General features: G+C 49.4%; 1 protein-coding gene across 1 annotated transcript in view; it reads left to right on the top strand.

Annotated features, from left to right (window-relative positions):
* Nucleotides 1-24,696, top strand: part of LOC102846904 (solute carrier family 23 member 1-like) — a 38,549-nt gene that overhangs the window by 13,303 nt on the left and 550 nt on the right. Inside the window, exons 4-11 of the mRNA XM_006887207.1 lie at nt 7,568-7,727; nt 15,675-15,856; nt 16,641-16,761; nt 17,404-17,560; nt 18,060-18,313; nt 22,623-22,787; nt 23,069-23,177; nt 23,269-23,364. Coding sequence (XP_006887269.1) covers nt 7,568-7,727; nt 15,675-15,856; nt 16,641-16,761; nt 17,404-17,560; nt 18,060-18,313; nt 22,623-22,787; nt 23,069-23,177; nt 23,269-23,364 — 1,244 coding nt within the window. The remainder of the gene's footprint in view (nt 1-7,567; nt 7,728-15,674; nt 15,857-16,640; nt 16,762-17,403; nt 17,561-18,059; nt 18,314-22,622; nt 22,788-23,068; nt 23,178-23,268; nt 23,365-24,696) is intronic.

Raw genomic sequence — 24,696 nt, 5'->3', positions numbered from 1 at the left:
CACTTAGTGTTGCTCTCTGTAGCCAAATCAGCCTTGGTGAGTGGAAGTGGGTAATCAAAGTGCTTGTTTGCATCCAGGCCTGAGGCAAACTCTGTGATAAACACAAATTATTCAAGGGTAAGGGCCAGGGAGCTCATGTGAATGAAAAATGCTGACCATGCCCACAGGAAGGAAGATACAATTAGGAAAATCATGCTGATGTCCTTAGACTAAGGTGGGGCAGAAAGAAACTTGAATCTTGTCCCACCCGTGGAAACAGGCCCCAGAAACTATAAAACCCAACTGATAACTTATGAATCAAAGGCCAAGTAGAAGTGCTCACTGGTTATCCACCACCCAGCCCATTGCTATAGTTATCCATAACCAGTATTTAATGATGTACTTTTCTAGATTAGAAACCCAAATGCCTGATGTTGCAATACTGATTTCAGAAAGTCTCAGTAATTAAAAGCACGTTAAATGATCAAAGGGGAGTGATAAGAAGTAATTGCAGCCGCTTTGGGTCTAATTGCCAACAAGCACTGTGCAGGCAGCCGTGAGCTTAGGTAGCATGGGTGGTTGCCAATTGGGTATGACCTTGTCAGGTGCCTTTGAGTCTGGTCAGCCGTCAGGGAGCCTCCATGGAGCAAACTGCCTGATCCTATGGCATCCTCACTGCTGTGTCCGAGCCCTTCACTTGGACAGCTCATCTTACGGACCGTCTTCCTGATTTTTCACTGACCCTACACTTTAACAAGCATGATGTCCTTCTCCAGGCACTGGTCCTTCCTGACAACTTCCAACTGACAACTTCTTTGCACCCTTTGCCCCTTCCTAGGAGCTTCTGGCTGTGCTCGTTCTGAGATAGACTGATTGTCCTTCCGCAGTCCACTGTGCACTCAGTGTTCCTCACCAATGCTTAAACGTAAACGCATCAATTCTCTATCTTCCTCCCTTATGGTGCAGTTTCCACATACATATGTCAAGATTGAAAATACCATGGCTTGGAACAGACTTACTTCAGCCTTCAAAGGAACATCTTTGCTTTTGAACATGTTTAAGAGATCTCTTGTAGCAAATTTACCTTGTGCAATGGATTTTTTAATTTTTTGGCCACTGTTTCTAGGAGTGTTCATTGTGGATCCACTCCACAAAGGAAATCCTGACAATTTGACCTTTTCTCTGTTTATGATGGTGTTGTTCATTGGTCTGTTTTTGAGGACTTTTGTTTACTTGACGTTGGGGTGTAATCCACACTGAAGGCTGGACTCTGTGATCTTCATCAGTAAGTGCTCCAAATTCTCTTCACTTTCACGTAGCAGGTTAATGGGTATTCCTTCAAGCCTAATAACTCAAGGTATGATCTTAAGCAAAAATACATTTTCCACCTTGATGTTATTTTCTGAAATCTGTGTAAGGGGACCTACTAACTCTCTGTGGAATTAATCACCCACCTGTCAGTTCATGGTGCTGTGGTGGCTTACACGTTGCTGTGATGCTGCTGGAAGCTATGATGCAGGTATTTGCACACCAGCCGGATCACCTATGGACAGGTGTGTCACCAGAGCTTTCAGACTAATGCAAACTAGGAAGAAAGGCCTGACAACAATGCTTGTGACAACTAGCCAATGAAAACTTAATGGAATGCACACACACACACACACACACACACACACACACCCCACAGTGTGAATGAAGACTAGTGTGAAACATAATGTATGTGAACTTTGTAAGCAAACCAATATAAAATAAAATTTAAAAAATAATAGAGCCAACAGGCTATTATCCAGATAACTTGCCTTGGCTGCATCATTATGAAGTAGTGCTAGATTATCCAAGCAAGATCAAGAAAATGAAAATTCTCACCTCTAGACCAACTGGCAGCCTCATGATAGATGGAGAAAAAAATGGAGATTGTTAACAGCCTCAGCAACAGGAAATCAAGAGACGAATAATCACATTAGGAAAATCTGCTGTCAGGGACCTCTCCAGAATGCGAAAGAGCAAGAATATCAGGCTAGAGTCTCAGATGTGCCTGATCCAGGTCATGGTCTTTGCAATTACCTGTTATGTTGCAGAGAGCTGGACAATGACCAAAGAAGAACTGATGCCTTTGAGTTGTGGTGCTGGAGAAGAGTATTGAACATGCCATGGACTACCAAGAAACAGGTCTGTCCTGGATGGGGGAAGCCAAGCTGTTTCTTGGAGAGAAGGATTTTGAGGCTCTTTCTCACATACTTTGGGCATGTTGCCAGGAGAAACTAGTCCTTGGAGAAGGACATCATGCGTGAGAGGGTGGAGGAAGACTTTGGATGAGACGGATTGACACAGTAACTGGGATAATAAGAGTAAGTGTGTTGAAGATGGTGAAATTGGCGCAGGATAGAGCAGGGTTCAGTGCTATTTTGTGTAGGGGCACTATGAGTTGTGGTTGACTCTATGGCACATAACAACATCAACATAACAAACAATCTCACCTTTCCCCACCCCATCCTGCTTGCTGAACCTGGCCTTTCCCTAGCTCTGCACCTGCCCCTGGTTGTACAGCAAGGTGTGTCTACCACTCGGGCATGGAACCACTGTGCCCCTGTCCCTGTTCTCAGCAAAGGCCTCAGCTATTCTGTTGGAGCTCTGCTGGAGGAGAGATGGTGGGGACCCTGAGGACTGAGCCAGTGACCAGCCACGTCAGGATAGGGAGGAGAGTGGGAGTCCAAGCGGCAGCTGGAGCTTTCTCTTCCTCTGAGTTTCAGTGGAGTAGTTATTGCAGAGTTTCTCTAAGTGGTGCAAATGGTTCCGACTGATAACCCAAAGGTTGGCGATTTAAACCTACCCTGAGGGACAGGTGAAAGAAAGTCACTGACAGTCTAGTTCTATTAAGATTACAGCCAAGAAAACCCTGCAGGGCACAGTTCTAATCTGTATCACATGGAGTTGCCACAAGTTGGAATAGACTATGGCAACTAACAGTAGCCATTATCTGTGAGGGAGGCTGTGACTAGCTTTCCCAGGATTTACCTGCGTGATGTCAGGAGCTCAGCAGAAAGATGAACAAAGACTTTGTCCAATAGATGATTAACTAGGACTCTTGCGGTCTCAGGATTCTTTACCACATAGTGCTGCTGTTCTTAGTTGCCACCAAGTTGGTCTTAACTCGACCGCACACACAGAATGAAGTGTTTCCCAGTCCTGCATCAGCCTCAGACTCACTGCCCCGTCTGCTGTCTTCTGTTATCGAAGCCATTGTATCAGTCCACTCGTTGAGGATTTTCCTCGGTATTTTATGACCCTAGACTTTACCAAGCATGTCCTCCTTCTCCAGGCAAGGCCCCTCCTGATAACGTGTCCAAAGTACACGAGGCAAAGTCTTGACATCCTTGCTTCTGAAGAACATTCCGGCTGTACGTCTTCCAAGAGAGATCTGTTTATTCTTCTGAAAATCCATGGTTTAGTCAACATTATTCACCAACATCATAATTCAAAGGCAACAATGACCCGTATGAGTTTAAGAAGAATCAGCCAAGCCCACTCAGTAACCCCGAGTCCGCTTCTCACAGTGACCTAGTTGAAAGCAAGGTCCTGGTGCCATCATCCTCCACCTTTACTCCACTTTACTGCCCTTTGCTGACTTTATTCCCAGAATCAGAGTCACTTCCTGGGAAATGGTAACACAGGGGACGCTGGAGAACTAGGGAGCGTATTATACCCTTCTTATGAGTCAAGGCAAATATTTCACGAAAACTATTTGATTTCAGCTGTAAGATAGATAGACTTCTGATGCCGAAAGACATGTCACATTGAGTAGATCTTGCTTCTCCTGTTAAAAAAATTCAGTTGTGCCCTTGGGCCTGGTATTAATTGTGTTTGAAATGAACATTCTCCTAAGTGGTGCAGCTTGCTGTACTGAGGTGATTTGAGATTGCTGTGATACTGAATGTTGTGACATTAGTGTGTCAGATGCCATAATGGTTACATTTAGTTGACAGTGTTTGGTGGAGATCCCAGACTGAGACAGGCTTGGAAGCAGGAGTGATATCCACTTCCTAAATAACATGCCTCTGGAAACTCTATGAACTTAGAGAAATGACAATGGTTATAGAACAGGGTTAAGGTCTTTTGTTCATTGGTTCACCATGAGTCGTGCTCAACTCAACGGCACTTAACAACAAAAACGCTTGTTGTTAGAAGCCATTGAGTTAATTCCAGCTCTATGTACAACAGAACAAAACACTGCCCGGTCCAGCGGCAGCCTCACAGTGATTGGTGTTTGAGTCCTTTGTTGTGCTCAGACTTCCTCTTTTTCAACGATGCTCTGCTTTACCAAGCAAGAAGTCCTTCTCCAAGGGCTGGTCCCTCCTCCTAATATGTCTAAAGCACATAAATCTTTCCATCTTCCCTTTTCAGGACCGTTTTAGATATTGCAGAAAGTCTATCTTAATAACTTTTAAAAAATTAGCTTCTATTTTAAGTTAAAATTTCAGAGCAGATTGGTTTTCCACAGCAATTCATGCAAATCATGCTTTGTGATGTTGATGGCAATTCCCACCTCATAACCCTTCCCATTTCTACCTTGTGTCTCTGGGTTCCATTTGTTCTTTCCTGGCCCTTCCTGCCTTTTGACTTTATCCCTGTGCAAAGGTTACCCTTTTGATCCTGTATGGCCCATTATTCCAAGGAAGATGTTCTTCCTTGGTGTTATTTATCACCTTATCCACTCTCGCTGCTGTCAGCTGGGAACTGGACATAGCTGATCCTCCTTCGAGTCTCTGAGGCTATAAATTACATGAGAGGAGATTGCCTAGCTTTCTCCCAGACAGCCACTGGTGGATTTGAACTGTCAGAGAGGCATGATCTTTGGGTAAACAGTGAAGCTTTCTGAGGACTTTGCCAAGGAGAGCTCCCTATAGCCGGTGTATGGTTTGGTGGAAAGTTGAGTAATAGGGGCGATTTCAGCTCTGGGCTTGTAGGATAATTGAAGACCTTAAATTGTCTCTTTTTTTAAATTTTAAATTTATTTTAATGAAAGTTTATGGAGACTTTGTATTTTCATTCATTCATTGTTGCACTTTCTCCCTGCCCACCCCTCTCCCCAATTAGCATTTCTTTTTGAAAAGTAAAAGAAAAAATTCTTTCATTGTTATTCAATCCCTCGCCTAAAGTCCACTCCACTCTGTAGCCTTCATTCTGGACTCCTGTCATCACAATAATACCTAATCATATATCCCTTTTAAACAGTTCTCTCTTTCATCTGTTTCAATGCAGTATGCATTATTTATCCCCTTTCTCAGTCTTCCCTCAACCCCCGTGTCAGTCTCCTTTTTTATAAGAGTTGAAGGTCTTAAATTTTCTTGGGGGTTGTATCAGTCTTTATTAGAACAATAAAATTGTTATTATTTTTTTTAAATTTGAGTTTTGGTCCACATTTTCCTCTCACTCTATCAGGAACCTGAAAACTCTGATAGCCTAGTAGGTAGGGAATTGTGCTGTGTGCGTGAGTTGTTTGAATCCCTCCAGTGGGTTTCCAGAGGCTGTAAATTACATGGAGGAGATCACCAATCTTCTGACTGTGAAGACACTGGTAGATTTGAACGGCTCACCTTTAAGATGGCAGTACAATTCTCTATCCACTAGATTACCAAAGCTTCAAAACTCATTGCCATCAAGTTGGGACTGACTCATAGCTGACCCTCCAGTAGGTTTTTAGAGGCTGTAAGTTGCCTAAGAGGAGATAGCGACCTTTCTCTTCAGAGCAGCTGGTAGAGTCTATCTGTGTGCCTTTGGGCTGACAGCACACCTTGTTAGCTCTAGGCAAGCGAAGCTCTTAGGTCTGTGAGTCAACAGGTCAGTGGAAATAGATTTCTTCACAAAGCTTTTTAAGTATCACTGATACCCACCTTCTGAAGGTTTCCATCATGGCAGACAGAAACCCTGTGATCTGATGCTCCCACTCCCCCTCCTGCCAGCCCTTTAGGCACCTGATAACCTTCTTTATTTCTTCTAAGTGGACTCATACAACGCTTGTTCTTCAGTGTCTCCCTTCCACTCAACATGATGTTTTCATGGCTCATGTACATGGCGGGATAGTGTAACGCCATTCCCTTTCATGACTCCATAACTGTCCATTGTATACGCGGACTGCAGTCTGTGTGTCCATTCGTCTCTGAGGGGCACTTGTGTTGTTTTCATCTTTTTTTTTTCTTCAATTTTTATCACTTTTATTGTTATATTTCTTTTTATTGTAATTTGAGTGAAAATTTACAAGTCAATTGTTTTTCACACATATTTTGTTTTATAACATTAATTATACTGTCCACTGTTCCTTCTTCCTCTCTGTTATTCTCATTTCCACGAATTCTTCTGTATGACTCCTTCCTGCCTTCTGGTCTTTATCCCTGGGCACATACTGCTCTTTGGACCTTGGACGGTTGTTTATAACAAAGAGTGAGGGTCTCCCTGGTGTTACTGGATACCTTATAGGTCTGTCCTATTTGTCACAGGGGCGAGTTCTGTTCCAGGTTTGTAGAGTGGCTAAGGGTCATAGTCTCCAGGATCCCCCCAGGCTCTGTCAGATCAGTAAGGCTGACCTGTTCATGATTCTGAATTTTATCCCACTATTGTGCCATCTCTATCCAGGATCTTCTGCTCTTATTCCTTTTAGAGTTGCCAGCAGTGGTTGTTGGGCACCATCTAAACCTTCTGGTCTCAGAGTTGTTTCACTTTTTACTATTATGTATAGTTCTCTGATGAAAACAGATTTAAAAGTGTCTGAGTTCCTACTTTCAGTCCACTTGGGTGAATTTCTGGAATTTGGGTGAATTTTGTGGAACTGCTATATCATAGGGCAATTCTATGTTTAACATAATTCTGTGTCTAACATTTAAGAATTTATTTTAACTTGTTTTGTGAAGCTCAGATATTCCTAATTCTGTGTTCACTCAGAATTAAGTTAGGTTCTCCAGAGGAGAAAGATCAACAGAGAAGCAACAGCCAAGAGCAGAGGTCTTGGGCTGTGAGCACTTTTTTTTTAACTTTTTAAAAATTATTTTATATGAATGTGTGTACTGTTGAATCAGATCCGACTGGTACAGGAGGAGATTGCCCCTCCTTCTCCAGCAGAGCATCATGGTGGATTTGAACCAAGTGCCTTCAGGATTGCAGCGCAGCTTCTTGTCACTAGGCCACCAGAGCTCTGGGCTGTGGTCACTTTTGGAGACCCAGCTGGGTCTTGAGTGGTGGAACTCTTTGTGGAGGGGGTCGTCCAAAGGGCACACAGTGGGACATGGCTGTGTGTGAGCTGGGCGCCAATCACAGGCCTGGTGGACCCACCCAGCATACTTGCTGAGCTTGGTTCTATTTCTCAGTTGGAACCCAGCACCCAGCTCTCTCCCGAGGACGGATGGGGGCCTGCAGGTCTCCCCTCCCACCTCTCCTTCTTGATCTGTGTTTAAAGTTCTTAGATCTGATTCCGTTTATAGGAGCACTGGGTGCTCAGGGAACCACAGGCACCTGTGTTATCTCTAAGCTGAGCTAGGACTTGAGATCGGGCGCTCCCTTAGGTGACCGTGAGCATGACTGCCTCTTCCTCCTCCAGGCTGCCCATTCTCCAGGGAGGGACGTTTGCATTTGTGGCACCTTCTCTGGCCATGCTCTCACTTCCTGCCTGGAAGTGTCCTGAGTGGACATTTAATGCCAGCCTGGTGAACACCAGCTCACCTGAGTTCACAGAGGAGTGGCAGAAGAGGATTAGAGAGGTAAGAGGGGAAGGGAGGGAGGAGGGGTGCTTACCTGGGGTCCCTGAGCTTAACGGTTTGTGCAAGATGCTCACCTCCTTCCAGGCAGGTCCTGGGCTCTGAGCTACTTCTGTAGACCTGATAAGTCTTCCCTCAGAGCTGACATTCGTGTGTGTGTGTGTGTGTGTGTGTGTGTGTGTGTGTATGCAGAGCAGGTGAGGAGAGACAAAATCACTCCACAACCCAAAAAGGAAGGTTTTTGAAAGCAGAAAGTATAAACAAAGATTATGGCTGCTTGAGTGGAGAGTGTAAATAGAAACACGTTTCAATAAGGGGAGCTCTGTGTCCACATCAATTCATCAGACACCACCTGGTGAATTCCTGCCATGGGACAAACACTGTGCTCAGTGGCAGGAATACAAAGGGCAATGAGTCAGAAATGGCCACAGGCTCTTAGAGGATAGAGTGACTGACAGCTGGTGGTGATGGTGACGATGGTGGTGGTGATGATGATGGTGGTGATGGTGACGATGGTGGTGGTGATGGTGACGATGGTGGTGGTGATGATGATGGTGATGGTGACGATGGTGGTGGTGATGATGATGGTGGTGGTGATGACAGTGATTGAAGTGGTGACAATAGTGATAATGGTTATGATGATGATGGTGGTAGTGGTGATGATGATGATGGTGATGATAATGGTGGTGATGGTGATGATGGTGGTGGTGATGATGATGGTGGTGATGGTGACGATGGTGGTGGTGATGATGATGGTGATGGTGACGATGGTGGTGGTGATGATGATGGTGGTGATGGTGACGATGGTGGTGATAGTGATGACAGTGGTGGTGGTGGTGGTGATTTTGGTGATGATCATGGTGATAATGGTGGTAGTGATGATGGTAATGGTGATGGTGGTGGTAGTGATGATAGTGGTTGCAGTGGTAATGACTATGGTGTTGCTGATGGCGGAGGTGTTAGTGATGGTGGTTGTTGTGGTGGTGAGGGTTGCGGTAATGATGGTGATGGTGACGATGGTGGTGATGATGATGGTGGTGATGGTGATGATGGTGGTGGTGATGATGGTGGTGATGGTGGAGGTGTTAGTGACGTTAGTGATGGTGGTATTGATTATGGTGGTGATGGTCATGGTGATAGTGGTGGTATTTATGATTATGGTGATAGTGGTGATGATGGTGGTAGAGAAAACAGCAGTCACCAAACACTTAGAACCGGCACTCTCAACCTTCACAAATTCGCAGGCACTATATTGACAAATGTCCACAGTGATGGTGCTAGCCAGTCCCTCCCGCCTACTGGCGACTTCATGTGTGACAGGACATCATGCTGCCTGGCCCTGTCTCACCCTCCTGAGAGGTTTTCTGTTGAATGACTGATTCACAGGACTCTAGTTCACGGATTTTCAGACGTTTATCACCAGGTCTCTCCTAGTTCATCTTAATCTGCAAGCTCTGCTAAAACCTCCTCATGAAACTGATGAGCGTGTGTGGCCATGCTCGAGGCACACTGACTGGGAACTGAGCCTGTCGTAGGCTGGACTTCGTAAGAAAATCCACTCACAGAAGCAAGCTGGCTCAGCTCCTACTGAGGGGTCATTAACAGCTGTGTGCCGTGCTGGTTTACCATGTGCCTGGCTCTGCCAGACGTGCCGGTCACCGGGGGAGGAACTGACGGCCTTGGAGCAGTTGTGGGATTTGGCCGCGCTCCAGGGCCTGCTTATCTCACTGATACAGAAGGAGGTCTGTGCTCTCGGTTCCCCACAGAACAAGGGGCCCCAGTACAAGGAAGGCTTACAGAAACCAGATCAAGGACAGTCTTGGACTCAGGACAGTGGATGGAGGTTGGACTGGTTCCCTAGATTTCCCTGGGAGCCAAGCTAACCAGCCCGAGAGCACCAGGGCCCAGCCCACAACCTTCCATGGCCCATACCCAGCATCCTCAGGGCTTCATTGCTGTAACTATGCCAAGTGCCCTGTCTGTGAGACACCAGGAGAGTGAAATTGGGAAACACACCTCAGGGTCCCCACTTATGCCCGTACTGACCAGAGAGAGGGACTCAAGTTGAATAGAGTATCGCCAGTGAGTCAGAACTAACTCGTAGCTGACCCTCCAGCAGGTTTTCAGAGGCTGTAAACAGCGAGGAGGAGACTGCCTATCTTTCTGCCTCGGAGCTGCTGGTGGGTGCAGACAACCAGAGAGGTGGTGTCTCTGTCTTAGCAGCACGACTCCCCACCCTCTACGCTGGAGAGCAAGACTGTTGTGTGCCGTCGAGTCAGAACCAACTCACAGCTGAGCCTCCGCGGGTTTTTGGATGCTGTAAAGTGCACAGGAGAACACTGCCTGGGTTTTTCTCATGCAGCAGCTTGTGGGTTCGAACTGCCTGCCTTTGGGTTGGCAGCACAACTCCTTACCACAAGGCCAAATGCACAACAATACTACTCTGTGTTTGCTAAGCTGCTTCTAGTCTTATTAGGTTTCTTTTTCTTCTTTCCCAAGTTTGAATTTGAACCTTTAAAAATACACTTTCTATTTAAATGCAACAAACTTAATAGTAGTTTATGGAAAATTATGCAATATAAGCAGAAACAAGTTCATACTGAAGAGGGTTAAACCAGGCTACTCCTTGGAAGCAAGGATTCTGAGGCTCCGTCTAACATACTTTGGACATGTTGTAAGGAGGGATGGGTCCTTAGAGAGGGACAGCATGCTTGGGAAGGTGGAAGGACAGTGCAGGAGGGGAAGACCCTCTATGAGGTGGATTGATTCAGTGACTGGGGTAATAGGGGTGGGTGTGTTGGAGACAGTAAGGCTGGCACAGGATAGAGCAGGGTTTAGGGCTATTGTGCGTAAGGTCGCTATGAGTCTCAGCACATAACAACAAGCAGAATTTACCCACTGGACGTGGAAATGGAACATTTCGAGGATCCCGGGAGCCCCCATTCTCCAACCACCTTCCCACAAGGGTAACTTCCGTCATCGCTGCTAACAGCACAGATTGCACGTGTCAGTTTTTAAACTTTACAGATAGAATTACACAGCACATGCTCATTTGCTCTGGTTATTTGTTTTAAACATTATGTTTGCAAGATTCTTCTCTTCTATGTGTTGTGGTCAGTCAAGCCTTTTCAAAGAGTGTACATGCCTGACTCAAGCCGTGGGACCTGCAGCTGCTTCCAATGTACATGGAGGTTGGACACTGAGTAAAGAAGCCCTCAGAAGAATTGATGCCTTTGAGTTGTGTCCCTGTTGAAGGTTATTGACTAGACCATGGAGTGACAAGAGAACAAGGAAATCAGGCTTGGAAGAAGGGGCAGCCAGGGTGCCTCTTGACAGCAAGGACGAGGAGACTTCTTCCCACGTACTTTGGGGATATTATCAAGAGGTGCCAGTCGTAGGGAGGGGACCTCACATTTGGAAAGGTTGAAGGTCGAGGAGAGGGAGGGAGGCGCTTAACGAGATGGATTCACGCAGTTACCGCAGCAAGAGGTTAAGCACAGAGGAGACTGTGGTGTTTGCACAGATCTGAACAAGGTCTTGATCTGTTTGTTGTATGTAGGGTTTCTCTGAGTTGGAGTCTACAAATGGTGCCTAATAACAGCAGCACGACTCTATAGAAATACAGTTTGTCCATCTGTGTGTACCCAAATTCTGTGTTTAAGGGTGGTTCTCTCTGGCTGTTCCTTAAACGTTGCTCTGGACAATTCTGTGCTTGCTGAGCCGTCGAACAGGAAGCTCTGGTGGCCTAGGGGCAAGACATTGTGCTGCCGTCCTGAAGGCACTTGGTTCAACTCTACCACCTGCTCCGTGGGAGAAAGATCTCTGAAAAGCTGTAAGTCAGTTCTGACTTCAAGGCACATAACAACAGCAGTGGGATTACGGACTCACAGGCTGTGCATACAGGCAGCATTTGGAGACACTGCCCTGTAGCTTTCCACTGTAGAGAGCTCCTGTTTACACCCTGGCCGGCAGGGAAAGTGAGTTCCAGTCGCCAATCACTCCACATGTTCTTCAGCATTTCCTGTCTTTTTTTCTTCTCGTCATTTTGGTTCTCTTTAGTCAGCGAGTGTTGCTGATCGGCCCCTTCTGAACTGGAATGCTGACATCATACAGACGGGACTGGGTCTCTGATCTTGGAGTCCTAGGTGTCTCCAGCAGGGCCTAATCCTGACCACTGCCTGGTGGCTGCTGGGTGGCTGGTTGTCTTTCAGCGGGAGAATGGAGAGCTCCTGCCTCAGATCACGTCTGCCTGAAACACCCAAGGCAGTAGGGAGCCCGCCTGCCCACCCAGACCCACCCAACCCCGCACTCCCAGCGGCCAGGTCTCCTGGCTTCCTTCCCTTCAAGACCAGCCCTTTGGAGTGGGCCCACCCTCTGACATACGGCCCAAGAGTGCATCCTGACAGAGTCGACTGCTCAGGCTTCGTCAAAGCTCCACACCTCCTTTTTTTTATCTCGAGGTGGACCCCAGAGTTCACAGAGCTTTTTCCTCTTTAAAGGCCTGTTCCCTGTAGCTTCAGCCGAAGACCCTTGTCAAGCTGGGGAGTGTGGATTTTCACCAAGTCCAGTCTCAGCTTCTGAATGGTGTCCAGTCCTCAATGTGCTGGGCCTGGAGGACAACGCAGTGGGTACAGGGGAGGCAGTGTGACCTCCACACGCTTCATGCGGAGGGGAGACCCCAACAATACAAGCTGGTTCCAGTGAGGTCGGAAATACCCCCCATTCCTACGCCTCACAAATCTCACACTAACCAGCCCGCCCAGGCCTCTCCTACCCCACTTCTGGATTCACTAATCCATTACAGCGGTCACACGGAACCCGTAGACTCTCACGATTGTGGAACTTAGTAAGGAAATAGTAGGTTACAATTCAGTTAGGAAATAGGGAGGGTACACGTCTTCAATCAGGATGGCTCACCTCCAGTATGCTAACAGACAGTTCTTTCTCTGACCTTCAGCTTCTTGGCCTCGTACTCTGTGTTCAGGCAAATGTTATAAAACTTTTCTTCTTGTTGTGTGCCTGTGACCCATAGTGACCCTATGCACAACAGCTCTGAAGCCTGCCCTGTTCTGAGCCAGTCTCACTGACTCCAACACACCTACCCCCATTGTCTCAGTTACTGTATCAATCCATCTCATCTGGGGTCTTCCTCTCCTATGCTGTCCTTCCATCCTTCCAAGCATGATGTCCTTCTCTAAGAACCAGTTCCTCCTGGCCACATGCCCAAAGTATGTGAGACGGAGCTTCAAAATCCTAGCTTCCAAGGAGAAACTTGGTTTCACCCTCTCCAAGACAGACTTGCTTGTTCTCTTGGCAGTCCATGGTATGTTTAAGACTCTTCTCCAGCACTACAACTCGAAGGCATTGATTTTTCTGTTGTCCTTAGTCATTGTCCAGCTCTCTGATGCACAGCAAGAAATTGGAAAGACCATGGCCTGAATCAGGCGCACCTTAGTGTCTAGATTGACATCATTGCTCCTCAGTATCCTGGAGAGGTCCCTTACAGATTTTCCCCAGTGCAATTCATCTTTTTATTTCCTGACTACTGGTATCAAGAGTGTTGATTGTAAACCCAAGCAACTTAACAACCTCAATCTCTTCTCCGTCTATCATGGTGCTTACCAACTGGCTGAATGGTGGGAATCTTTATCTTCTTGATGTTGAGCTTCAGTCCATATTGAAGGCTATAGTCCTTGACTTTTTGCAGCAAGCGTTTCAGGTCCTTCTCAGTTTCAGCAAGCAACACTGTGTCATCTGCATAAGGCAGGTTGTTGTTGAGTCTTCCTCCATTTAGTTACACTAATTATGTTGGACACACACACACACACACACACACACACACACACTGAGATTCCTCTGTTGATGATATAACATGGGGCAACATCATTAAACAAGAAGTTCATTGTGACCTGAAAATAGTGAATTGTTCAACACGACTTTTCTAGCCATTGTGCGTATTATTCCCACAACAACGCTGGGTAAGAAGATGCCAAGGTTAGAGTTTGTAGTCCATCAAGGAGACTGGAGTGCTTGCTAATGTTGGAAAGAATTTGAGTGGAACCATGCAAATAAGATGAGTAAAACACTAGCAAGGGGATTGGGCCAAATTAGAGGCTTAGTGCCCTGCAGCTGAGAATGGCTTGCCCATTATTAAAAGCATTGCTTTTAAAAAGAAAGCCTCTGTGATAAGAACTACATATGACTCCACAAAACCAAAAATATTTGCTCACAAGTTTGCAAACCTTTCCCCTAAAGCCCTGGCCCTGGGCACGGGCCTAGTGGTTAGAAACTGTGCTGTTAACCCAAAGGGACGTAGTTCGAATCCAGCAGCAAGGCAAGGACCTCGCCAGTCACTTTGCTTCCCCAGCGCGCCCCCGTGTGTCCAACCCGGTAACTGCAGGTCCAGGCGTCTGCGGTGCTTTGGCGCCCTCTACTGGTCCATTGCTTTTATTTTGCAAATTACTGTAGTTTTATGGGATCTGAGGTTAGAGGGTCCAGCTTCCCTGCATTATGTTTAACCACCCATGTCTCAAGATTTCAAACCGAGAATACGCCATCCCCTTTTCCTTATGACTCAGGGTGAAGTCTCTCTCAGGGAGGAGTGATAGGGAATGGCAAAGGATACACTGACAAAGAAGATTAATCAGAACTGGCTTTGACAAGCACTGTGGCATTTGGACAAGAACAAACTGGGAGGAGGGTAGAGAGAATAGTGCAACAATGAATGAGTGGAAGCCCAAAATCTCTGTAAATGTTTATGAAAATTAATAAAATATAATTATAAAAAAAAAAAAAGATTTCAAACCATTTGTGTTCAGACACCCAGTGTGGTATGTTGGGTGCCGTTGGGTCAGTTCTGACTCGCAGCAGCTCTGCGCACAACAGAAGGCCTCACTCCTGGTCCTGCTGCCTCTTCACCATCAGGGCTGTGTTGGAGCCAGCGCTGTGTAAATCCAACTGAGATCTTCCTCTTTTTCATATTCTGCTTCTGCAAAGCAGCCTTGGCCAAGCATGATGCTCTTCAAGAACTTGCCTCTGTTGAAGACATTTCCAAAGAGTGTGAGGAAACAGCTCTTTGCCTCTTAGCAGTATTCTGGCAACACCACTTCCAAGACAGAGTTCTTCCTGCTTCCAGAAACTCGTGTTGTTGTGGTTGTTAGGTGCCATCAAGTCAAGTACGATTGATAGCAACCCTACGGACCACAGATCTGAACTCTGTCCCCTCCTGTGCCGGCCTCACCATCTCTGACACACATGAGCCCACTGCTGCAGTCACTATCAGTCCATCCCATTGAGGGTCTTAATCTCTTTGGCTGACCCTTCACCTTTCCAAGCATGATGTCCCTCTCCAAGGAACAGCCTCTCCTATAAAGTGGCCGAAATATGTGAGATGAAGTTTCATCATCTTTACCTCCAAGAGGCTGCATTTCCTCCACGATCTGTTCTTCTGCACTTCATGGGCTGTTCTCAAAGGCTTGGATTCTGCTCCCCGGGACAATCTCCTCCCGTGTGATGGACTGGCTCTGAAAACCAAGTCGGTTCCAACTCATTGACACATCCCAGCAACAACACCTCTTATAACAGAAAATAGAGAAGAGATAAAAAAATAAAGCAGCCATGTGTTCCATCTACAGGCTGGAGTGTGTGTGTGTGTGTGTGTGTGTGTGTGTGTGTCCTGATGACCAGTAAGTCAGTTTGAAGTCCACTTCCTGTAAAGCTCCACATCAGGTAGAAGTGTCCAACAGACAGCTGACACCACGTAGACGGTGGAAATGCAGACTGAGGAGCAATGACACAGAGCTTTCCTCCTCTACAGAGTCTGCAGGGGTTCAGCTTTGCCTCTGAGCACAGCTTCTGGGGGAGACTAGATGTGGGTGTGAACTGTAGCCGGGCTGGTTGGCCTGGGCCCACAGTGCCCCCCTGCAGGTGCCTGAGCCCCCTCTTTTTCAGTTGCAGGGCGCCATCATGGTGGCCTCCTGCGTCCAGATACTGGTGGGCTTCTCAGGACTCATTGGGTTCCTCATGCGCTTTATCGGCCCCTTGACCATCGCACCGACCATCTCCCTGGTGGCCCTGCCTCTCTTCGACTCTGCAGGCGATGATGCTGGGATCCACTGGGGCATAGCTGCCATGTAAGTACCGCCGCGGAGGGAGGCCCTCCGAGCTCTCCCTGGTGGAAGGCCAAGCAGCAGATTCATCAGGAAAGTCCTGGATAGTTTCAGACTCTTGTAGTTTGCACGTGCTTTTATTTAATCTTAGAAAACACTTGACTTGGGATTTACTGGTCGTCTTGTTATTCTATCCTCTCACTACACACAGGTAGGATCTGAGAATAACTAGTGTGGTCACAAAATGCGGATCCTCCAGGTCCCTTACCAACTGGGTCTCCAGTGAGCACATTTGGTGCCAGGGAAGGGTGCCCGAGCATGTCCCCCCACACTCAGCATCTGGGTGTCTAGGAAGGAGATAAGATGTGGGTGCCCGTAGTGATGGGCCCCCAGGAAGGGAGCTTCTCTGGGAGGAGAATGGTAGCCAGCTGGGGCACCAGGAAGGCTGCATGGAAGAAGAAGAAGGGCTATGCATTCAACTGAGCTTTGAAGGGCCTCAGGGTGACCTGGGTTCTTGCTCTGCCCCCTAAGGTTTGAGAGACGATTGGTGATGGTCAGACCTGCAGAATGATCTGGTCTCTTTGGCCTTAGTGACAGGATCTGTCCAGCGTCCCCAGCTTATGTGCCTTAGACCCTCATGAAGCAACAGCCTCGCTCCCCACAGACCCTCAGGGACTCCCAGCAGCCCCTGTCGAGGCACAGCCCAGCCCTTCAGGGAAGGTGGGGTCCAGCTACAGGGCTCCCAGAGCCGTGGACCACACTCCTGGTCAAGTCCATAGCTTGCCAGGTGGGTCTGTTCTTGTTTTAGGACCATCTTCCTCATCGTGCTGTTTTCTCAGTACTTGAAAAACGTCTCCGTGCCGGTGCCCGTGTGTGGACGGAAGCAGAAATGTCATACCTCCACGTTCTACCTCTTTCAGGTCTTCCCTGTAAGCAGCACCTCGCGTCCACCCAGCTTGCTGGGCGCACCTGGAGAGGGCAGCTCCTCCCCTCGGCGGGGCAGGGGGCCAGTCACTGGGTGGATGGTACCCTCTGCCCAGGAGGGTAGCTGCCCAGCTCTCGCTCTGGAAGAAGCAGAGACCCCGCACTTGGTCATAGCACTGGCCCCCGTGTGTGACAGCTTTTCCAAGGGTCCCTGGGCTGCCCTCGTAGCATGTATCGAGTGGATGGGGGAAAGCTACCTCACCTGTTGCCTAAAACTACAGGCTGGAGAGAAAGGGCTTGGGTAGGTTGCTCAGATCCAGCTCTTTCTCATGACCATGGTCAAGTCCCAGTGACACAGATGACACCTTTTCCAGAACCTTCTTCCTTCCTCCTCCTGCTCAGGAGATGCTCGCCCTGCACATCCACCCTGCTGGGCACACCTCCCTTTGGTCTGTTTCTTATTTTCTCTTCCTGTCCCCTGGCACAGCTGGTCCCTGTGGTCCTCAAGGCTTAGTGACCCAGCCTTCCTCACATCAAAGCGCTGTCCCTAGAACGTCCTTCATGTGGTCGGCCGGGAGGAGGCGGTGAGGGCAGAGGCCAGGCGAGGGGCGGATGGTGGAGGGGAGGTGACGTCGTGTCCCCTGCAGGTGCTGCTGGCCCTCTGTATCTCCTGGCTCACCTGCTACGTGCTGACCATGACCGACACTCTCCCTTCGGCCCCCACAGCCTATGGGCATGGGGCTCGCACTGACACCAAAGGCGACGTGCTGAGCCAGGCCCCGTGGTTCCGGGTCCCCTACCCAGGTGCTGACGCGGCCCTCCTGGACAGGGGCCCGCTGTGTGGGAGCTTCCCTGGGCTACCACCCAGTGCCAGGAGGACAGTGGGGGGTGAGAGAGACAAACACTGGGGAGTCCACCCCAGACCTGGAGGAGCGAGGGAGACAGAGAGGTCCTGACCTCCAGCCAGACCTTCAGGACAGCCGGACTGAGCTAGAACATTCCAGGGAGACCAGGCCCAGAGCACCTTCAGGCCTCTGGGTCTCAGCCCCTTAGTTCTGGGCCTGGTGTGAAGGGAGAGGCCGGGCCAGGTGGATGGCCTGGTGGATGTCCTAGCTGGTTGGGCGTCCAGCTTGTCCAGAGGACACGGATCCTGGTGTCCTTCTCAGTGGTGACCTCTGGTCTGGGCATCTGTCTTCACACTGGGAGGGACAGGGCAGGAATTAAGAGCCCAGGCTTCCAGTCAGAGGCCCCCTCGGCAGCATCTGGGCCCCCAGTGACACCCCTCTCTTCTCCCTGCATGCAGGACAGTGGGGCGTCCCCACCATCAGCCTGGCCGGGGTCTTTGGCATCATCGCGGGAGTGATTTCCTCCATGGTGGAGTCAGTGGGTGACTACCATGCATGTGCCCGGCTTGTGGGGGCACCAGCACCCCCCAAACATGCCATCAACCGTGGCATCGGCATCGAGGGGATAGGCTGTCTGCTGGCTGGAGCCTGGGGGACAGGCAATGGCACCACCTCCTACAGCGAGAATGTCGGGGCACTGGGCATCACCCGGGTAAGAAGAGGGGATGGACATCAGCTGGGTAAGAACGGGGACAGGCCTCACCTGGATGGGGGGGTGGGCGTCACCTGGGTAAAGAGGGGGGCAGACATTACCTGGTAAGGTTGGGGGGGGTGGATGTCACCTGGGTTAGAAAGGGGATGGGCATCACCCAGGTAAGGAGGGGAATGGGTGTTACCTGGGTAAGGGGGGTGGGTGTCACCTGGGTAAGGAGAGGGGACAGACATCACCTGGGTAAGGTTGAGGGGGTGGGCGTCACCTGGGTTAGAAGGGGGATGGGTGTCACCCAGGTAAGGAGGGGGATGGGTGTCACCTGGGTAGGGAGGGGTGACAGACATCACCTGGGTAAGGTTAGGGGGCATGAGGATAGGTTCAAGGGTCAGCATCATCTCAAAGCTGACCCTCCACTGGGTCTCTGAGGCTGTAAATGACATGGAGGAGATTGCCCGCTTCTCCTCTGTGGAGCCTCTGTGGATTTGGACCTCCAGCAGTGGTTAGCAGTGAACCCTCCTACTAGGCCACTAGGATGTAGAATATTCCATATCTTCACCGAGGCCATGACTGAGGCATAAGGCGTAAGTTCTCCTGTCTGCCTTATTCATGGTCCAGCTCTACATGTGTACCATGTAGCTGAGAATACCCTGGGCCACTGAGAATCTAGTTCTTAAAGTGACATCTTGGACATCTTAAAAAAAAGGAGTCTTTGGCAGTTGGGTTACTCAATGCACTACAATTCCATGAAGAATAGAAAACATTACGTAAACAGACATATGTTTACATTACGTAAACAGACATCATTTCTTTGGCGTGTCATTTTTCTGTTCCCATTTCAAAGAAAAGTGACCTGACAGAGTGTGGAAATTATTGAACAATATCATTAATATCACATGCAAGCAAGAATCTGCTCAAAATTATACAAAAATAACTGGAGCAACATGTCAACAGAGAACTACCAGATGTGCAGGCTGGGTTTAGAAGAGGTCATGGTACTAGGAATATTATCGCTAAAGTTAGATGGATCGTGGCAGAAAGCAAAGAATACCAGAGGAATGTCTATCTGTGTTTCATTGACTAGGCAAAGGCATTTGACTGTGTGGATCACAACAAACTGTGGCTGACTCTAAGAAGAATGGGAATCCCAGAACATTTGATTGTGCTTATGTGAAACCTATACTTGAACCAGGAGGCCATTGTCAGAACAGAACAAGGAGACACTACATGGTTCAAAATCGGGGAAGGTGTCCTCCAGGGATGTATTCTATCTCCATACCTTTTCAATCTGTATGCAGAATAGATCATCTGGGAGACTGGGTTGTATGAGGAGAAGTGTGGCATCAGGATTGAAGGAAAACTCATCAACAACCTGCGTTATGCAGATGACACAATCCTGCTTGCTGAAACTGAGGAGGACCTGAAGCGCTTGCTGCAGAAGGTCAAGGACTGCAGCCTTCAATATGGATTGAAGCTCAACATTAAGAAAACAAAGATTCTCACCACTGGGCCAATTGGCAGCATCATTATGGATGGCGAAGAGATTGAGATTGTTAGTTTTAGTTTGCTTGGCTCCACAATCAATACTCTTGGCACCAGCAGCCAGGAAATCAAGAGACAAATTGCATTGGGAAAGTCAGCTGTCAGGGACCTCTCCAGAGTACTGAAGAGCAATGATGTCAGGCTGGAGACTAAGGTGCACCTGATCCAGGCCATAGTCTTCACAATTGTATGCTGTGTGTCAGAGAGCTGAACAGTGACTAGGGATGATAGAAAGAGAATTGATGCCTTCAAGCTGTGGTGATGGAGAAGAGTGTTGAATATACCACGGACTGCTAGGAGAACAACAGGTTTGTCCTGGAGACGGTGAAACCAGGCTGCTCCATGGAGGCAAGGATTCTGAAACTTCAACTGACATACCTTGGACATGTTATGAGGAGGGACCAGTCCTTGGAGAGGGACATCATGCTTGGGAGGGTGGAGGGACTGTGCAGGAGAGAAAGCCCCTCCATGAGATGGATTGACCCAGTGACTAGGGTAATCAGGATGGATGTGTCAGAGGCAGTGAGGTTGACACAGGACAGAGCAGGGTTTAGGGCTCTTGTACACGGAGTCGCTATGAGTCGCAAGCAACTTGACAGCATATAACAACAACAAAAACAGTTTGAATAAAAAACGTGAAAGGGAAACATGCCAAAATCAGAGTTTTTGAAACCTCTTCGCAACATGCAGGCTGAAGTAGGTAGCCTCTTGCGAGCCGGTGGGCCTCGGTGATTCTTCTGAGAGTCAAGGGCACAGAGAGCAGGTGGGGATCACCTTTGTGTCACCAGCTGGACTTGTAACCCTTGACCAAGCTTCAGTGCAGGAAGAACGGCCTAGCCATCCCTTCGCCGTCAGCCCTGGGAAGCTCCGCAGAGTGCTGTGCTCTCATCAGCGCCTCATGGAGGCTGGTTTGGTTTAAGCCTCAGTCAGCCGTGCCCAGGCCTGATGGCTGCGTGCTTCCGACGGGGCCTGGGTCCCAGAGCAGCCCAGGTTTCCAGCACAGTCCACTCCCCTCATCACACAGCCTGCTGGTTTTTCTTTAAGAGACCCTTGCAGAAACATTTTATTTCAAGAGGGCCTAGTAGCCAGGAGGTGAAACTCACACCCTTAGCATTGCAGTATTTCTTTCTTTCTTTTTTTTTAAAATTAATTTTAATTAAAGTTTACAGAGACTTAGGGCTTCCAGTCATACATTGTTGCACTTTTCTCCCTGCCCACCTCCCCCTACCCAGCCCCCAAACTCACTCTTCCCCTTGAAAAGTAAAAGAAAAACTCTTTCATTGTTATGTAATCCTTCTCCCTAAGTCCACTCCACTGTGCAGCCTTCGTTCTGGACTCCTGTCATGACAATAATACCCAATCATATAGTATTTCTAACTACCAGACACTCTCCCTGCCCCTGCAAAACATGTTCTGGTAATTACAAACTACTCCTCTCCAACCACCTGGCACTTTTTCTTTTTTTCTTTTCATTATTTAGAGAATACTTTATTAGTTTCTGTAATCAAACTCATGCAGACCAATATGGCTGTTAATTACACTTTCTTAATGAATTCTGGTATGGTCACAATTAACCAGTCCTCTGTGGGAATGAATGAAAGAAAACCCCCTCTAAAGATGGGGACAGAACCAGTGAACGCTCCCTGAATGAGCACCTGAGATCACAAGGAGGCTGCAAATGACAGAAAATGATTCCTTGATGAGAAAAATCCACCTTTGTCTAAATTGAGGGTATGTATTGGTTAATAATGCAAAACAATACCTGTGCCTCTGGATGGTGCAAATGGTGCAACTTCGAACCTAGAAGTTGGCAGAGCCATCGGCCCCAAGGAAGAAGAGGGACGTAAGGGGGTGCTCTGCTCTGGAGCACAAGGTCACTGGAGTCGCAGTGGACCCTTGACAACCAGTAGCATCACCAGGTGCTGTCCAGACCCAGCTGACTTGCCTAGCGATAAGGAGTTGCACTGCTATCCCAAAGGCAGGCAGTTCAAATCCACCAGTGCTTCTGCTAGTAAAAGATGGACAGTGTCCTCCTATGATTACAGCCTCCGAGAGCTGGCGGGAGGGTCAGCGATGAGCCTGTCTTCCTATGATTACAGCCTCCGAGAGCTGGCTGGAAGGCCAGTGATGAGTTTGTCCTCCCATGGTTACAGCCTCCGAGAGCTGGCTGGAAGGTCAGTGATGAGTTCTGACTGGATGCCTTTTACCAACCAGCACCTTAGAGGTTGTTGCTGTGCTAAGAACTTCACACTGTTGTTGTTGTCTGCCGTCTTGTCAGAGCTGACTTAGAGCTGACCCTCCAGCCGGTTTGCAAAGGCAGGAAATGACACGGGGAGGGGAGTGCCCATCCTCCTCCTGGGAAGCAGCTGGTGGATTAGAACCGTGTGCCTTTGGGATGGCTGCACAGCTTCTTACCACCAGGTCATGAGAGCTCCCTAAGCCCTTCACATACTCCCTCTAATTTTACTCTGAAGTAGGAATACTTGTTTAGCAAGTTCAGAGTCAAACTGAGTGGGCTTGAGTCCCCCTTCTTCCTCTGTGTCTGTGTTAAGAGTCCGGAGAATCCCAGCCCGGGTCCTGCGGGCACAGAGGGATGCGTGGCTGTCTGCATCCGCTGCAGGCGACGTTGAGGTCCCTGCCTCTCTCCTTCCCCAAACCTTGTCAGGGTGCAGGGGGCGCCCTGGGATGGGGTGCTGCCCTCGAATTTCCCCAGGTGACGCCAGGTCCCCGCACAGGGCAGAGGTGCGGGCTGAGCGCCCCTGTCCTGTAGGTGGGGAGCCGGGCGGTGATCGTGGCTGCGGGCGGCGTGCTGCTGCTGATGGGCGTGTTCGGTAAGATCGGGGCTGCGTTCGCCACCATCCCCACGCCGGTCATAGGGGGCATGTTTCTCGTCATGTTTGGCATGATCACGGCCGTGGGCATCTCCAACCTGCAGGTGAGACCTGGGAGCAGCCGCCACCCCGCACCTCTTAGAGGGAGTCCGGAGACGCAGAGGATGGCGTGGGAGGGGAAGTGGGGCCCCCAACGTCACACAGGCCCCCCACATGGGAGAAAGGTGGCCAGAAGCACCAAACCTTAGAAAACTGCAAGTTGTGTCGGCTCTGAGTGTTGTCGGAGCCGCCAGGCCAGGAGGGAGCTGGGGTTGGACCTCACTGAACCCAGGGGAGCAATGGGGCAGTCCCTGCGTGGGCACTGAACTCCAGGCCCTTCTGCCAGTACGTGGACATGAACTCCTCCCGGAACCTCTTCGTGTTCGGCTTCTCCATCTACTGCGGCCTTGCCGTTCCCAACTGGGTGAACAAGAACCCCCAGAGGCTCCACACAGGTGAGGGGTCACCACGCGCCCTGCCCCTGCCCAGCCAGGTGGGGAGGAGACCCTGGTGGCCGCGAGCCTCTGCCCTCCGTCCCCACTGCAGGCATTCTCCAGCTGGACCAGGTCATCCAAGTGCTGCTGACCACGGGCATGTTTGTCGGCGGGTTCCTGGGCTTCATCCTGGACAACACCATTCCAGGTGAGAGCTGTCCCCGGGTCACAGGGCTATCGGGGGACCCCCAAAGCGAGGAAACAGCACCCCTTCTCTTTCAGTGCTCACACTGTCTTCAGTGACGGGCGCTGCATACAACTTGATTCATTCATTCCCATTTTCAACAAAAATCCATGGTGCTCCAGAACAAGGCATGCCCTGCTCCCCAACTTTCCTGGATGCCCAGAGGGTGAGGAGATCATGGCCATCACGGTGCAGTGTGATGTGGTGATGAGCAAACCCAGTGCACAGCTGAGGAAGCTGCAAAAAAGAGCTAAACAGGTGCAATCCTGAGTGGCTCCCTGGAGGCCGTGTCCCACCCACTGCCCTCCCCGCAGGCAGGGTTCCTTTGACCCTTCCTGTCCTGGCTGGGACCTCCACAACAGCACCTGCTTCTTTCTTTCCACCTCTCTTCCCTCTGCCTTGCCGCTAACTCAAAGGGTGCCCCTCTCTGGTGGTTCAAATCCACGAGCAGCTCTGTGGGAGAAGGAGGGGCAATCTCCTCCCGGGAGATTTACAGCTTTGCAAACTCAATGGAGGGTCGGCTGTGAGTCACTTCCGACTGGATGGGGGTGATTTTTATGACTCCCTTTCCACCTGTTGTGACATGCACCCCCACTTCAGCAATATGACCATGGACTCTGCACAGGGTCAGTCACACAGAGGTGACAGTGCCCCGGGGGGGGCCTGAGCTGAGGGGCACTGTGACCCTGGTGTTGGGTGAGAGGAGGTGGAGTGGGCCCTGGGTGTGATTCCAACCCTGTGAACACACGCAGGGACCAGTGCTGCTCTGTGAGCTCCCCAAAGGGGTGTTTTGTGTAAATTTGGGGTGCCCACAGGGAGGACTCAGTGCAAGTCTTCTCCCTGCGAGCACCTCCAGGAGGTGCCCTGTGTAGACCTGGGGTGCCCCCCGGGGTACTCAGTGCAGGCCCTGTGAGTGTCTCCAGGGATGTACCATGCAGACTTGGGGTGCTGTACTCTTGTACAGGCTCCATGGGCATGTGCAAGGGTATATTATATAGACTTGGGGTGGCCCCAGGGATACTCAGTGCAGGCCACATGGACACCTCCAGAGGTGTACCATGCAGACTTGGGGTACTGTACTCAATACAGGCCCCGTAGGCACCTTCAGGGGTATACCTTACAGACTTGGGGTGCTCATAGGGGGTACTCATGCAGGCCCTATGGACACCTCCAGGTGTGTACCGTGCAGACTTGGGGTGCTATACTCTCTGTAGACCCCATGGGTACCTCTAGGTGTGTACCATGCAGACTTGGGGTGCTGTAATCTCTGTAGACCCCATGGGCACCTCCAGGTGT

This window comes from Elephantulus edwardii, unplaced genomic scaffold (assembly GCF_000299155.1).
Source record: "Elephantulus edwardii isolate Elephantulus edwardi_28Jun2011 unplaced genomic scaffold, EleEdw1.0 scaffold00055, whole genome shotgun sequence".
In the NCBI taxonomy this organism is placed as follows: Eukaryota; Metazoa; Chordata; class Mammalia; order Macroscelidea; family Macroscelididae; genus Elephantulus; species Elephantulus edwardii.
Note: the sequence above shows the minus strand (reverse complement) of the source record. Positions and strands in the feature narration are given on the sequence as shown.